The sequence below is a fragment of the Anastrepha ludens genome, chromosome 4, assembly GCF_028408465.1.
Source record: "Anastrepha ludens isolate Willacy chromosome 4, idAnaLude1.1, whole genome shotgun sequence".
NCBI classification, from domain to species: domain Eukaryota; kingdom Metazoa; phylum Arthropoda; class Insecta; order Diptera; family Tephritidae; genus Anastrepha; species Anastrepha ludens.
Window position 1 is genome coordinate 130,647,100 of NC_071500.1, and position 16,060 is coordinate 130,663,159.

General features: G+C 36.5%; 2 protein-coding genes across 2 annotated transcripts; one reads left to right on the top strand and one right to left on the bottom strand.

Moving 5' to 3' along the window:
* Positions 1 to 1,762: 1,762 nt before the first annotated feature.
* Positions 1,763 to 13,979, top strand: LOC128861224 (NEDD4-binding protein 2). The gene is made up of 5 exons (XM_054099182.1): positions 1,763 to 1,989; positions 2,054 to 2,730; positions 10,641 to 12,311; positions 12,381 to 12,913; positions 12,973 to 13,979. The coding sequence occupies exons 1-5, from the start codon at positions 1,848 to 1,850 to the stop codon at positions 13,043 to 13,045; spliced, it is 3,096 nt and encodes a 1,031-aa protein (XP_053955157.1). The 5' UTR covers positions 1,763 to 1,847; the 3' UTR covers positions 13,046 to 13,979.
* A 544-nt stretch (positions 13,980 to 14,523) lies between these two features.
* LOC128861225 (uncharacterized) lies at positions 14,524 to 15,509 on the bottom strand. The gene has a single exon (XM_054099183.1). The coding sequence runs from the start codon at positions 15,374 to 15,376 to the stop codon at positions 14,717 to 14,719; it is 660 nt and encodes a 219-aa protein (XP_053955158.1). The 5' UTR covers positions 15,377 to 15,509; the 3' UTR covers positions 14,524 to 14,716.
* Positions 15,510 to 16,060: the final 551 nt, after the last annotated feature.

Below are 16,060 nucleotides of genomic sequence, written 5' to 3' on the forward strand. Positions count from 1 at the left end.
ATGACTTATAAAGTGAAATTTAACATTGAGTTTATTATTTTTCCTTGAAGTTCTTGACGAACTCTATAAAGATTTAAACGGGGTAAATAAGAGATGCCGTAGAATTACAGAGAGAATTACACAGAGAGCACAAATCGAATAATAGTACGTTCACATATAAATAGATGATCTACTTTTTCGTGCTTAACTCCCAATTCGTAATTAAAAAGCGAGATTTCGCATACAAAATTTCTCTCCCGAAATCTGAGATTATAAAATAATCCTAGATAATAACCATACTTTTTGACATACAACACTGTGTTTTCTGTGTAATAGATCATTATTTTTACGAGTGCAAAGAAAAACTTCAAAGTAAAAACTAGATAAAATGGTTGCCGGCAAGAAAACAGGTTTGTAGACATAATACTAATAAATGTTTGTTTTTATTAACTACGCATTAATGTAACAGAAAAAAAGGTTGTGTCCATAAACGTGTGTCCTCTTATTACTTATCATAAAATGTAATATCGAATTTCGAATGCGTATTGCTGCCATAATTTTTTGAAACCTCAATAATCGTCGTTTACGGATTTCCTCCAACTGTTTATTATTGGCAGCCAAGTGCGTAATTAAATTAGCTATTCTTTCTCCTTGTCTTTTCTTCATATCGTTCATGATAATTAAACAAACCAAACACACCGAAATATTCCACCAAAATAATTTCTATGAAGAAAAACCTGACAACAATTTTGCAGTTAATATGCCGTATGTGAACGGGCAGATTAATTTCGTGGATTTATTGGTGACCGCCGTAGACGAATAGTCGGGGAAACACCAAAATTAAAAAAAAAAAACATTTTTCTAATAGCGGTCGCTCCTCGGCAGGCAATGTCAAACCTCCGAGTATATTTCTGCCATGAAAAAGCTCCTCATGAAAATATCTACCGTTCAGAGTCGGCTTGAAACTGTAGGTCCCTCCATTTGTGGAACAACATCAAGACGCACACCACAAATACGAGGAGGAGCTCGGCCAAACACCCAAAAAAGGGTGTACGCGCCAATTATATATATATATATTGGTAATTAATGCATATCTGAACGTACTTTAAGTGGCACGGAGACATATTTACGGCTTTAGATGGCAATCGGTTTTCAATATTTTAAAATCAAATTTTAATAAAACTCAAATATTTATATTTTCTATCATTATTTCTTTGTCTAAATGCGAATAGACACAAATATATAACCACAAAAATCAGCGTGTTAACGAATTTAATTAAAGTTTTATTAACATTTGTATTATCAGACCGGCTACTTCGATGGCTCGTTAATATTATATTCGGCAAATCAGAACTCTTATTAAAATAAAATACACGGCAGAAGTGAACGAAAAACCAATACAACTTTAACGAGCTCGATGGGAAACCCTTAATAATGTTAATGTTATGTTAATTATAATTTTTTTGACTTTTCTGCTTTTTTGAGTCAATAATCAAAATTAAGCTAAATCGATACCGCTTGAATTAAAGAAAGTAAAAATATAGCATAAGTTAGAAACTTTACAACGACTGTCTCAGCAATATTGTTATTATGTTTTTCAATTTTTGTTTAGTTTAAGAATAAAATATTTTTGTCCAGACGCGACAGGACTCAATTTGTTATAAAATAATTGAGAGTGTCGTTGGTTTTCTGTAAGGTAGTGTTTAATGTGTTTAGGGGTTAAGCAAATTATATGTTGAAATGGCAGTACCATTCATGTGATTATTTGGTTTTGTAACCATCTTTTGGCAAATTTCATTTGAGTTTGATACGCTAATGTTTGTGTTGTTGGGACGTAGCGCGATTTTTGGAAGTGATTCCTGATAAAAATGCAAAACACGAGTTATATATCAAAAAATACGCAGTTAAGTGAAGAAGAGAAACATAATGTTTTGCAAAAATTGGTGGATATTTTTAATTGTTCTCCGAGTCCGCAACTACGAAGCCTCTGTGAATCACAAGCTTGGAATGGTAAATAAAATAAAGCACTCGTGGCTTGTAAATTACTAATAACAAGATGATTTTTTTGTCGCAGTTGAGCGCTGCATCGACTTTCTGATAAGAGTTAATAACAAAGATGAAAATGAAAATCAAAGGAAACTGCGTAGTGGAGCTATTCCAAAGCAAATATTTAAAGGCGAAAAGAATGTAGTTCAAAAACTAGATTCCGCCAACGGCGCCAAAAATCAAAACATTTCCTCAGGAAGTTCATTTGTAGAGCAGCGCATTGCCAAATTAATAGCTGATGGCTCCAAAGTAATGGTCCTTTTGCGAGGAGCACCGGGAAGTGGAAAATCATGCTTGGCGAAAAATTTCGTAGAACGGCATGTAACAATTAATGAGCAGTACACATTGAAGGACTTCATATTTAGCTCTGATGACTTCTTCAGGAACAGTACTGATACATACAACTGGCAACCAAGCTTGCTAGATCAAGCGCACGATTTTAATCAACGACGTGTTGAAGAGCATGCACAGGCCGGCTGGAGTCCAATTTTTGTTGATAACACGAACATTAAGTTATGGGAAATGAAAGCTTACGCACGAATAGCAGTTGAAAATGGATACGTTATTGAGATACTTGAGCCTAGGACATCTTGGCGTTATTCAGCTGGTAAACTGGCTCTCAAAAATAAACACGGAGTGCCGGCACATAAATTACAGATAATGCTGAATAATTTTGAGAAAGGAACAGTGGACGATTTATTGAAGGTATGTTTTAGCAATTTATTGGGTTAAAACTGAAAAGACAAAAAAATTGTATGCAAATCTTGGGGTCGGTTAACATAAAACAGTTTATCACATTACAATTTTATTTTCTACACTCACAAATTGCAACTACTTGTGAATTGTTGATATACTATTTTTTTATTAGCCTATTCATAAACAAACTTACTCTTTATATATTCATAATAAATATTTGGTAAATGCCGTTAAATGGCCGAATGTAAGTCCAAGATAATCCAGTAATGTAGGCCCGATTGCAGTGTGATTCTTTTGTATTATTTGGCGGTTTAACCATCTTGGCAATTATGCGCTGGTCCATGCATATATGGAGAATGTTTATGCTGATACAACAACAAGAGTTTTTTCTTTTCAAATGCCAGCAATTCAATTTGTTTTGTGGGTGATGAAGATTCCGTCGGTCCAGAATAACAAACCGTTTTTACTACTACAATTATAAAAATTCTCTTTGGGGAACAATAGACATTCTAAATATGTTAGACCTCTTTTCGCCAAGCGTTAGCTAGTAGCCAACAGATGAAACAACTGGTATAAATGAACATATTTTGGTAACGCTGGAATAGAGATGCCTTAAATTACATATGTTTGTAAAATAGTGAGTTATACCAGTTTAATGAGGTACAACCATACTCGCTAGGAGTGAATTTTACTCGATAACTTTGTTGTTGCTTTTACATGGAATTTTAGGTAAAGTTAATCGAAGGTTTTGGGTCCCCATCTTGCCGAAATAAAACCTCTTCCGTTGGTAAGGTGCTTAGGTCAACAAAATCAGTCTGTAAGATATTTAAACAGTCTTCTTCTTTCATTATCCTAAATATTCGTCGCCCTGCGTCATCGTTTGTTTTATATCATTACATTCCCATGACAGTCGATTCTACGTTACCGGAACGACCCGGATTTATATCCGGACGGTCGGCAGCATTCCCCGTACATGTATGGGGAATGTTTATGCTGCTACAACAACAACAGCATCGTTTGTTTTACTCGATGATTTTGCAGCTTTTCATGCGGTCGGTGCCAGTAATACTGCTTCCCATCCGACTGAAAACGGTTAATACGGGTTTCCTCAGACCATACCGTGAGTCAGTCATTAGCACTCCAGTGTTTGTGCTATTTGCAGAATCTCAACCTCGCTCCCGCGGTTTTGCCAGGTAATGCTGGCTTTTGTGGCTTGATGCGGCCTCCAACCCGTATTTTTTCAGCGCTCTGCGTGCTGTTCACTCACTGACGGATTTTTAATCTTTTTTGGTGTTTTAGCTATGGTACTTGAAGAGTTCATAATCGCTCCATTTCTCGCGCATCTCTGTCCAAAAGTAGATTGGGTCGCCTTTTTGTAACCGTTGGAGCCTTTATTTATTAAGAATATTAAGTACAGTTTGATGGTAAATTTCCAAGCGTTGTGCTATTTCCCTTGATAAGCGACCATTTCTGGTAAATGAAACAATTTCATCTTTACCCTTTTTAGCAGTCTCCCTCATTTCGACTAATATTTAAAAATCCTTTTCATTTGAACAAAAGAGCAAGCTTGATGACGAAGCGGTTAAACGCAACTAAATGCTTTCAATTTTTTTTCTTTTTCTTATCGCAAGTCATGTACTGTTCAACAACAGAAAAAATGCGGCAGATATAAGAGAGAATAAAGGCTTACTGACGAATTTGAACACATGCAAGATTGGCTAAATGGAATTTTTTGTGTTATCTTTTTTTATTTAAAAACTAGCTGCATCCGGCACGCGTTGCTACCCCAACAATTAAAATAAATTAAAAAAAAAATAACTTTAAAGAAAAATCATTTTCGGTTAATCCTCCTATCTAATTAGATATCAAAAAACCTTCTATCTAAATAGATATCAAAAATCCTCCTATCTAAATAGATATCAAAAATCCTCCTTAATTAAGACAGAATGATGTACAAACTCACATTGGATGAGAGGAAGTGCTTGAAATAATCAAAAACCACACATGTGTATGTATGTGTGTATATAACGCGAATGACTCTTCAGATACCAAATATATATGTAAATATCTATCTATAAGTAAATAATAATATTTGCTTTAAATTGTAATTGCTTATTCGCTTTACTAAAATAATTCGATATCGACAGATACATACATACATACATTTATGTATACATTATTTTTTACGACTAAACGAAAATTTGAAACTAAAATCAACACTTTTGCATTCCTCGTAAGTGGGAAATTCGATCCGGTAGTCATAAGTCCTGCGTTTGACATGATTCTCAGAGTTGCGAGAAAATAATAATCGGTTTAAGGCGGCCGTCGTAGCCGAATGGGTTATCATTCGGAATTCACAGAGAGAACGTAGGTTCGAATCTCGTAACACCAAAATTAAGAAAAACATTTTTCTAATAGCGGTCCCTCCTCGGTAGGCAATGGCAAACCTCCGAGTATATTTCTGCCGTGAAAAAGCTCCTCATAAAAATATCTGCCGTTCGGAGTCGGCTTGAAACTGTAGGTCCCTCCATTTGTGGAACAACATCAAGACGCACGCCACAAATAGGAGGAGGAACTTAGCCAAATACCCAGAAAGGGTGTACGCGCAAATTATATATATATACAGTAGGGAGCAAAAGTGTTTCCATAGTTGACATTCTCAACTTTGTGGGCCAATAAAGTGCAAACGAATGAAGCAAATCAAAAAAACCTTTTGTTCTAATAATATGTCTTTAATTCTTAACAAATTAGCGTATATGATAAAAACAAAGAATCAGTAAAATATAAACATCAGTATTATATAAACAATAAATATCAGTAAAATATTTAAACAAAACAAACCAAACCAACTCGCATGTGTACAATTTTGCACCTTTAGTGAACAAAATGAAATATGATATGAAATTAATATTTTGTTCACAGAACCTTATTAGCTATTACACCTTTTATTCGGTTTGGCATACTCTCGGCCAACTTCTCTATGGTTTCTTTTGGAATTCGGTTCTACTCCAGTTCTACACGCTTCCAAAGATCGTCTAGGTTGGATGGCGCTGATTGATATTGCCCGAGCCGTCGCTTCACGATTGATCACAGGTTCTCAATCGGATTGAGGTCGGGACTTTGAGCTGGCCACTCCATCAACTTAAAATTTTGGCTTTTTAACCATTCGCGGACAATTTTGGCAGCATGCTTCGGGTCCCCATCTTGTTGAAAAGTAATTTCCTCTTCGGGATATGCACACTTGTCCAGAAAATTTGATAGTTGGGTTTGCAAAATATTGAGGTAGTCTTCTTTTAACATTATACCATCAATTTTTTGTAATGGTCCAATTTGCCACCAAGTAAAGCATCCCCAAACTTTGACATTGCCTCCTCCATGCTTGTCGGTTTGCTTCACATGGTGTTTTTGAAGCTTGTCGCCGGGTCTATGCCAATAGTATTGCTTGCCATCCGACTGAAAACGGTTGAACTTGGATTCGTCTGACCAGATAACACGTTTCCAGTCATCTAGAGTCCAGTTTCTGTGTTCCCGGGCAAATTTCAATCGAGCTTTGACATTCTTCTCGGATAGAGCTGGTTTATTTTTTTTCACACTTGCCACATATCCAATCTTAGCCAGTGCTCTTCTAGCTGTCCACCGACTCACGTCTTTTCCTATGTCCATAGATGCCTTCTTTGGTGTTAGGAACTTATCAGATCTCATTTTCGACATCATTAGTCTGGTGTCAGAGTCTTTTAAGAGGCGTTTACGGCCTTTAATAATGTTTTTTGGTGCAACATTTCGTCTTTTTTGGACCTTGGACACCGCTGAATGGGAAATCTTAAGCTGATCTGCAATAGCACGAGTCGAACAGCCACTTTCAGTTAGGCTAATAATACTATTTTCGACATCAGACGAAAGCTTCTTCATTTTTTCGCGGTACTTTATAGACTAATTGCTAAAATCAACAAATCTGCTTCGAATAATAAAAAAACGAGTGATTTTCTGGATCTTATAAGCGAAGAATGAACAAACAAAACATATAACGGTAAAACCTCATGTCTATTGCTGAAAAGAGAATTAAGAAATCAAACAAAAGTAAGAATAACGGAAGGTGCAAAATTGTACACATGGGAGTTGTTTTGGTTTTTTTCGTTTGAATATTTTACTGATTCTGTTTTATTTTTATCATATACGGCAATTTGTTGAGGTTTAAAGACATATTATTAGAACAAAAAGTTTTTTGATTTGCTTCATTCGTTTGCATTTTATAGGCACACAAAGTTGAGAATGTCAACTATGGAAACACTTTTGCTCCCTACTGTATATACACTGAAGAGCAAAACTGTAACAAAATGTAATACTTTCAATTTCAACACATTTTTTTTAGACATGTTTTAACAAATCAAATATTTTTTTTGCATAACTTTATTGGCATGTATGTACTCTCTCTCTCAAACTGGTTTGGTGTCAATGCAACAACAACAACACTAGTAGCAAGCAATAATGCAAATAAAGACAAATGTTACAGTTTTGCACTCACTCTTAATTTTCAAATTTTCCGTTATTTTTCTCGTAATTATATATTTGGTGGATTTTTAATTATTATAAACGTGACCGTGAATAAGACAAAATGTTAAATCGGGAAGTACAACGCCAAATAATTGATTTGCTGAAGAAGGGCGAGTCTATAAGAAAAATAGCTAAAAAATTCGAAGTGAGCCACATGGCTGTGCAAAGGCTGCGGAAAAATGTACCAGACGCTGTTCCCAGTAACAAAGGAGGCCGGCCAAGGAAGATAAGCGATGCCCGCCATCTGGCAAATTTGGTAACAAGCAGCAAGGCGGTCACTCCCAAAGAAGCACTAAAGATGCTGGATATTGATGCCAGTCAGTGGACAGCCAGGCGCAGCCTGTCAAAACTGGGGCTAAAGGCAGCGGAGAAGAAAACCAAGCCAATGCTGACAACAAGACATGTGCGGTTGAGGCGGGATTTTGTTGTGGCTCACCAAAGCTGGACAGTTGAAGATTGGGATCAGGTACGTCTTTATAAATGGATTATAAAAGACCTTTTTTCATAAAATTTCAAAACGATTGCAGGTTATTTGGTCTGATGAAACCAAAATCAATCGATTTCAGTCAGATGGTCGGGCCTGGTATTGGGTTAAAGACCCAAATGCAGTCCAGCCACATCACATCAAGCAGACAGTAAAACATGGTGGTGGCTCCATTATGGTGTGGGGCTGCATTTCCAAAAATGGTGTGGGTCCTTTAGTACGAATAGACGGTATAATGCGGAAAGAGGAATACCTGGCCATATTGCAACAAAATCTGCCGGGTGTAGTGGAAAGTATGGGTCTTGCTGCTGAAAAAGTAATTTTTCAGCAAGACAATGACCCTAAGCACACCGCACATGTTGTACGAAATTGGATGCAACGCCAAAAATTTCGTAACTTGAAGTGGCCTCCACAATCACTGGACATGAACCCAATCGAAAATTTATGGAGTCATGTAAAATCGAAGCTTGCCGAATATTCAAGTCCGCCCAGTGGAGTTAATGAGCTGTGGGAGCGAACACGCGATGTATGGGATGCTATTCCGACTGACTTTGTCTTGAGGTATACACGAAGTATGCCCAATCGTATCCACGAGCTGAAAAAATCCAAACATCTTATTAATATTTATTTTATTTATTGTAAAAAATAAAAAATGGGTTGAGTAACATTTGTCTTTATTTGCATTATTGCTTGCTACTAGTGTTGTTGTTGTTGCATTGACACCAAACCGGTTTGAGAGAGAGAGTACATACATGCCAATAAAGTTATGCAAAAAAAATATTTGATTTGTTAAAACATGTCTAAAAAAAAAATGTGTTGAAATAGAAAGTATTACATTTTGTTACAGTTTTGCTCTTCAGTGTATATATATATCAGAAATACCATGTTTTTCACGAAACATTAAAAATAGTGATATGTTAGGGCTTTAATATGTTCGTCATGAAGAATACAATTTATACAGTTTGTCTAATAGATGCGTCATCGCCATAACTTGGAAACGATTTGAGCAATTGGAACTCGTATTTATTATACGTAATATATTCCGTAAGATCTATAGTTGCCCCCATTAGCTATAATGACTTCACATCTTCGAGTCATACTTTGTTTGATTTCTGTGCAAGTGTTGAAGGTATTCACCTCCGAATCAGCCGAATTTGCCTTGATAACTGTTTGAACGTCCACCTTTGTTTTCTTTTGAGTTTTTGCTAACCATTGCCAATCATTTTCAATAGATTTGGCATCAGGCGACTGTTAGGGCCAATCGAACATTTTGCTGTTTCCACTCTACACACCTTCGGCTTCAATGCTATTAATACCAAGGCTGGTCTGATGAATAGCATAACATGGTGACCTACGCTATATTATGCATTAGACCATTTATTCATACCAATTATCCATTATCTTTTCGATTGAAAAATCCGCCGATTTTATTTGCGCGAATCACCGTTACTATATTAACTTTAATAAAACTTATTGTGTGGACTTCGTAGAATTCACTGAGAAGACTTTCACCATTCCTCCCATTTACATCAATGTGCACGTAGGCAAACGCGCATTTCTAAATTCGCAGCAGAAGCAGCCATTTTAGCAAACGAGTGTGACCATCTACGCCAGGCCGATTCCTGGGAATCCTCGGATAACGATTGCAATGATAGTGATGCGCGAGGTGTTTTAGCGGACAATTTATATTCCGTTCTTTGGTTGACGGATCCAAACGTTGTGTTACCAGACAGCTACTCAAGTCGCCTAACAGCAGGAAAGCTAAAGCTTCCAAAGCCATTGACCTCGATAGTATCAACATGCTAATGTCGAAAAATGTGGGTCCGAAGGGAGTAGCCTTTATCACGAGGGTTTTTAACTTGTCCTTGGTCACTCTCATCATACCTGATAAGTGGAAAATAGGGAGAGTGGTCCCACTATTAACAAAAAGGAAACCCGCCAAACAAGGGGAGTCCTAACGCCCGTTGACTCTCCTTGCCCCAGTAGTGAAGAACACAGTAATCACGTAGATGAATGGCGGGCTTATCTGCGAGAGGACTGTACTAGAACCTTTTCTAGAGTCGGTTCTACGCAGCAGCATACCCCTAGATGTGTGTACATATGTTACTGTTACAGCAACAACAACGAAGACCTCCGGGACGTTTCCACGACAGTCGGTTCTACGTTAACGAAACGACCCGGATTTATATCCGGCTAAGGACTGTCACTCCAGCAGCATTCCTCGTATGTAAGTATGTGGAATGTTTATGCTGCTACAACAACAACAAGATCTCCGGGAGAGATCCGCGTTAATTTGACACAATTACGATCCCGATATTGTGGCAGGTTAATCGATCGACCTGAATCGACCCTGATGTACTTAACACATGCCCACATAAAGCCACTCATCTAACTCGCCTCTCCATCTTCATTTAGCCCATCGAAATATTATATTTCATGGGCCTACCGTTACATTCTTCACTGCTCTCTACAGAGTTTTGTAAATTGTTATAAGAACAACAACAAACAGACTGCGGGATATACTCTGTTCAGTAACATATCCAATTTAATAACTAGATTGGCCTTCTACTCTTCAGGTCAACACACCCTGTCAAACGCTATTATTTCTTGAAATATCTCAGCCTCACCTAATTTAAAACGGAGTCAATAAAGGTACCTTCTTAATCGAGATGATGCAAATAATCACCCCTCAATAATTGTCTAAGAAAATGGACATATTGAGGTTCGCGTCCAGGTTCAATAATTGTCTAAGAAAATGGACATATTGAGTTTTAAAACTGTATGAATGAGTTTGAAAACTTGTATGAATACTTTTAAAAAATTAGACTTGATATGAACTGCTAACGTATTATTGTTATTATTTTTTTATATTTATTTTTTGTAGATGCTTAAGACGACAAAATACCACGTTCCACTCCCACAAATGCGATCCATTCCACCTATATCGTTTGGACAGCAAGACACTGAAACTGAAGAAGTATTTCAAATATATAAACCTGAAAAAAATAATTCCAATGTATCGGACGCATCGACGACTTCAGAAAATCCCTTCGTCGACGAAAGTGCTCCAAAGGCCCAAAGAGAAAGATCTGCTTCCAAACAGAAAAGCGTGTCTGCGACTATAGAGTTACAACAACCCCCACCTTTAATCCAAGCTGCCGATGGATTAAATGAAATCCAGAGCAATGAATTGAATGCTTGGCAGCCACATGAACAAGAGATAAATAAATTTTGGAATATGAAACCGTCTAGCAGTGATAAACAAGAGATGTCTCAGAAAAACGAACACCAAAGAAAATCCCTTCTAGATTTGTTGCGAGAGGGTGTATCGGATGTGAGCAAACCACAAAGCTATAAAGATAAGAATGAGCAGAGTATGAACCAAGAAATAGTTTTCGAACGTCATAGCAATAACTGCCCAAATGAAAATAAAGGGTTTGCATCCTTACGTCAAATTTATCCAAATAAAGAGCTTTCAAGTTTATGGGATTTATTTGTCAAATGTGGAGGTAACATTGATTGGACAGTTGATCTTCTTTTAAGAGAGGATGAACTAATTCATGCACCGGGCAGTCAATATTTCGAGCAAGTACCTCAAATTGTGAATGATTTTCAATGCAACTGTGGTACGCAACCAAGTGTTGCAGACGAGAGTATTACTGTGGAGATTCCCCCAACACCTACGGACACTTCGTTTGGCAAAGGCGCGAAACCTCAAAGGCAGCGATCGCGAGCTTCCCGAGTACATCAGCGGACGAACCCGGAATTGCAGGAAATAACTGATGCTATAGCAAATCGTTTTGTACTTGACGGCGAGCAATTTTCACCACATATTCGAAAACTACGAGAAATGCGTGAAAGGCTACGAAATCCAACCGCAGTATGCTATACCAGTACCGAAGTTCAAACCGAACCGATAACTGAAGTGGAACTTGCAGACGATGATGCCGACCCCGAAATCAATGAAATAATAGAAGTCAATCTCGGCGAAGATTTAGTAAAGCAACTGAACCACATATTCCAATCTGAAATGACGTCACTAGTTGAAAAGTTACCGCATAATCCTATTCTGAACGTATTTATGCCACGTTCATTAGCCAAGGAGTTATATATGCTCTGGATAGAGTCAGCATACAATCAGCTTGAAGAGCAACGACAAGTAACAACACGGGAAGATTCCGATTTCGCACGTCTATTAACAAATCCTAAGTACGAATATTATTCGGAATCGCCGGGAAATATACAGGAACTGCTAGATATGGAATTCGCATGGCAGATTTACAAAAATGATCAGGATACTGAAATTCATAAAACATCGAAAATACAAGAACATTATCGTCCAAGTGACCTCGCTGCTCACCTAACCCAAATGAAACTATGTGAAAAGTTTCCAAGCATTCCACGAGAAACCCTTGTTGAAATTTTATCTGCTCACGGTAATAACTATGACGAAACAGTTAAAGTGCTCAGCATCACGACACAGGCTGCAGAAGGATACACAGTTTCCGATTTGCAAAAAAAATTGATTGACTGTACTTTAGAAGAGCAAGAAAAGGTAAACTTTGAATTGTTTACCTTATTATTATTTTTATTGTTGTTTACGTTATTTCACTTGCATCTACAGATAAAGAAGGAACAGCAGAACAGTAACAAAAACAATGGCCACAGTGGAGCTAGTGAAGATCGCTTAACTAAAGCACCTTCTCAGCCAGAGGAGGCAAAACGAATGGCGTTGCACGATTTCGAAGAAATGCGAAACCTGGCAGCTCATCATAGTCAGCTCAAAGCAGAATGCTATCAAAAGGCTAAAGAAGCAATCCAAAAAGGGAATAGTGCTGTTGCAGTTTATTACTCACAAATCGCCAACTTACATAAAATGAAATTGGATATGTACAATCATCGCGCAGCCAACTGTATTATGGATGTGCACAAATATACACAAAACAATCCAGAGCTGTTAGACTTGCATTATTTACATGTGATGGAAGCAATCGGATGTTTGGATCTCTTTTTAGATCGTCATATTACAGGTTTGCGCGCTGCCTCTCGTAGTTATAAACATATTTTCATAATCACTGGGCGTGGGCTTCATAGCGCAGGTGGAGTTTCCACTATTAAAAATAAGGTTAAAACCCGTTTAAAAGAGCGCAATCTTCGGTAAGCTGTAATCATTATATTAATGTTGCTGTATTTATTTATATAATATTATTTTATAGGTGGAGTGAAGTGAACCCGGGATTATTGAAGGTAAAAATTTTTTCCGCATCAAGGCACTCCAAAAATATTTAATATAGCGAACTCCTAACATTACCATCCTTTATTTTAAACTTAAAAGTTTTAATACGTACATTAATATATGTATTTTATTGATAAGGACGTAATTAGAACTATTTTTCTACAAATTGTTATTTTAAATGAAGGACATACTATAATAAATAAAAGTACAAAGTATGGCTATGTCCAGAAACGCATTATAATGCGCAGTACATACAGCGCTGGCAGCACTGTCAATGTGACAATTCATGCAACTGATAGATTTGTTGAAAAATTGCAAATAGATTTGTTGCATTTATGAACGCGCTGTGCAGTAAAATGGAATTGTTACTAAGTTTGGTCATGGACGATGTATGTGAAGAAAAAACCGATAGTCTTTTATTAAATTTAAGAAAAAAAAACCGTGTAAAGTTTAAAAGAAGGACATATCTTGTCAAAAGTTTAATATCAGTCGGACTCTGAGCAGTAATTTTATCTCCGATGTACTAAAGTAATCACTAAAACCAATCATCAATTTTTGTATTAAAACCTAAAATAAATAATTAAATACCCACTTTTCATCAGACATTGTACTAGCGTATTTATTGGCAGTGTGGAAATTTTTGCTGCAAATAATGCACGACTTTTGATACAAAAATTACGTTTAAGAACGCGTTGCATTTGCAGTACTGCCATATTTGCATTTTTGAACGCACTGCTCACTCTGAAATGGTATGTTGCGCATTATAATGCATTGTTGAACATACCCTAATTGTACATGTACATAAATATATTTAAAGAGTGCTGTGTTTCTATATAAGCTATCATATCAATTGCGTTTATATACATACTTCTTAGTTTTAGAAAAAATATATTAAATAGAAACCGAAAAGAAGTAACGGTACGTTTAACGCAATAATACTATAAATTACAATAAAAACATAATACTTCAATACTTTCGTTATATAAATCTTAGCTTTTGAAGAGTTCTTTTAAAACTAAAATCACATGTTAATAGGAACAAGAAGTAAGTTAAAATAATTAATGTTTTATAGTTAACCAGATAAAACCTCTGCGGTAAATGCAGCTACATCAAGTGATGTTCGAGCCTTGCAATTTAACTGCAACGGTGCAGAGTAAAATCGTTACTGGGACAGCATGAATTCATATCGGTACAAAGACCCGTCACTTCAGAAATGTACCAGCAAATATGTATGGTTGGTATTTTATGTCATGCAGAGCGCAATCCCCTCAACTTCATAGCGCAATTTGTATTTATAGGTAATGTTTTATGCGGTTACAACAATTAAAAAAAAAAAAAAACTTTCGTCACATTTTAAAATCCAAATATTAATATGTACTACTTATTCCGACGAAATCAACCCTTAGACCCCTAGTTTAGTTTTTCCACGAATTTTTCTAAATAAAAATATATAAACGTGCCAAGTAAGATATGTGCCACAGAATACCTTTTTTTACACCCAACTCATAAATTCATGACGATAATAAACAAATTGTGTGTCACTAGTCCGCAGATGTAAAACTTAAACAAGTTTATTAACTACTTCCAATTATTTTATTTTTTACAAAGTACGGTTATTTATCTTATAGTAAATCAATATAAAATTGTTTTAAAACAGCCAGATGAGCATCCCAAACCCATTGATTCAAGAAGCTTTGTTTTAGAAGATTCCAAAAAGATTATATTCATAGTATATTGCTGCTGTGTACATCTACATTTGATTTGCTCCTTACAGGCTTATGGCGACAATTGCTAGAGTAACTTATTGTAGCAGTTTTACCGCCTTTGGGCAATTGGTTTTCTTTGCCACTGTTTATTTTGCTCGTAACTGTTTTTTCAAAAAGGCCACCATGAATGGAATTAAAATTGCGCACACTGTTTTGTTTTCTTGGTGGTGTATTCAAGAAAACTCCTTCAAATATTGTCTCCAGATTATTGCAGCCGTTGACGCTTGTTTTGCCGGTCTGATCATCCGCAGGTGGGCTTATCTGAGCATTAATTTCTTGCAGAGTAACAAAATCTGAACTTAAGCAGGCACTTGGTGTAGAATCATCGCCAAAAAGAGTTCCTCTGGTTGGTGTTTGCAAGACTTCGGGATTAGTGTCTATCGGCGAAGGTGTGCGGCCTAGTGGTGATATAAGTCGTATTTCGAATGCTGGAAGCTCATCGCCAATCACAAGTGCATCCAATTCCTGATCGATTGATAATGAAAATGATAAATCCCCTTCGCTGGACACTGAAGAGTGAGACGTCTGCAGGCGGGATGTATTTATTTCAGATGCACACATTTCTACATTACTGTCTGACGGCCGCACATCATTTTCTGTTGTAGACGAGGAAATCATTTTGTTTTTATCATTTAGAAAAAAAACAATTGCAATATCTTTGCAGTTATGAGACAATAAAAGGTACACAAATCAAATCATTGCTTCGAAATAATAAACCAAAGAATAGTCAACTGTCAAACCGATATTGCCAACTATTTAAAAACCATGCGCCAGTGTAGCATAGATAATAGTGTAGTTCAGATCTGAATAGCTACGAGTAAATGCTCGCGAGTACTTAGAGTACTAAGTGTGATTTTCTTTTTTTGAACAATAGATACCTATATTTTGGTCACAGTGCGCAACAGCCTAATAATAATAATGCTTTTATTTTAAGTAGTTTTGTTAGAAAATACACGCTTACAGCAGAAGCTGGCAAAAACTAAGATTATTAAGCATCTGGACAATAATTCTTAATTGATTTCAAGGCAAATTTTAATTAAATTGCCAATCGAGACAGCAAATTTGATGAATTTGGCATTTCATGCCATGAAATATTTTAAGTCATATGTTGCCAATATCTATGAAGCAATCGGCTGTCATTTAGTATGTTTTGCAGCCAATTGGATGTTTTGCGGCCAAAGGATTCAGCAGAATCTCTGCGTCCTTCATTCCTCTTCATCGTATAAATCAAACCATGCATTCAAACAATCAAGAGCGGGAGCATAACGTCCTGACCCACTTGACGACATTTTCAAAATGACG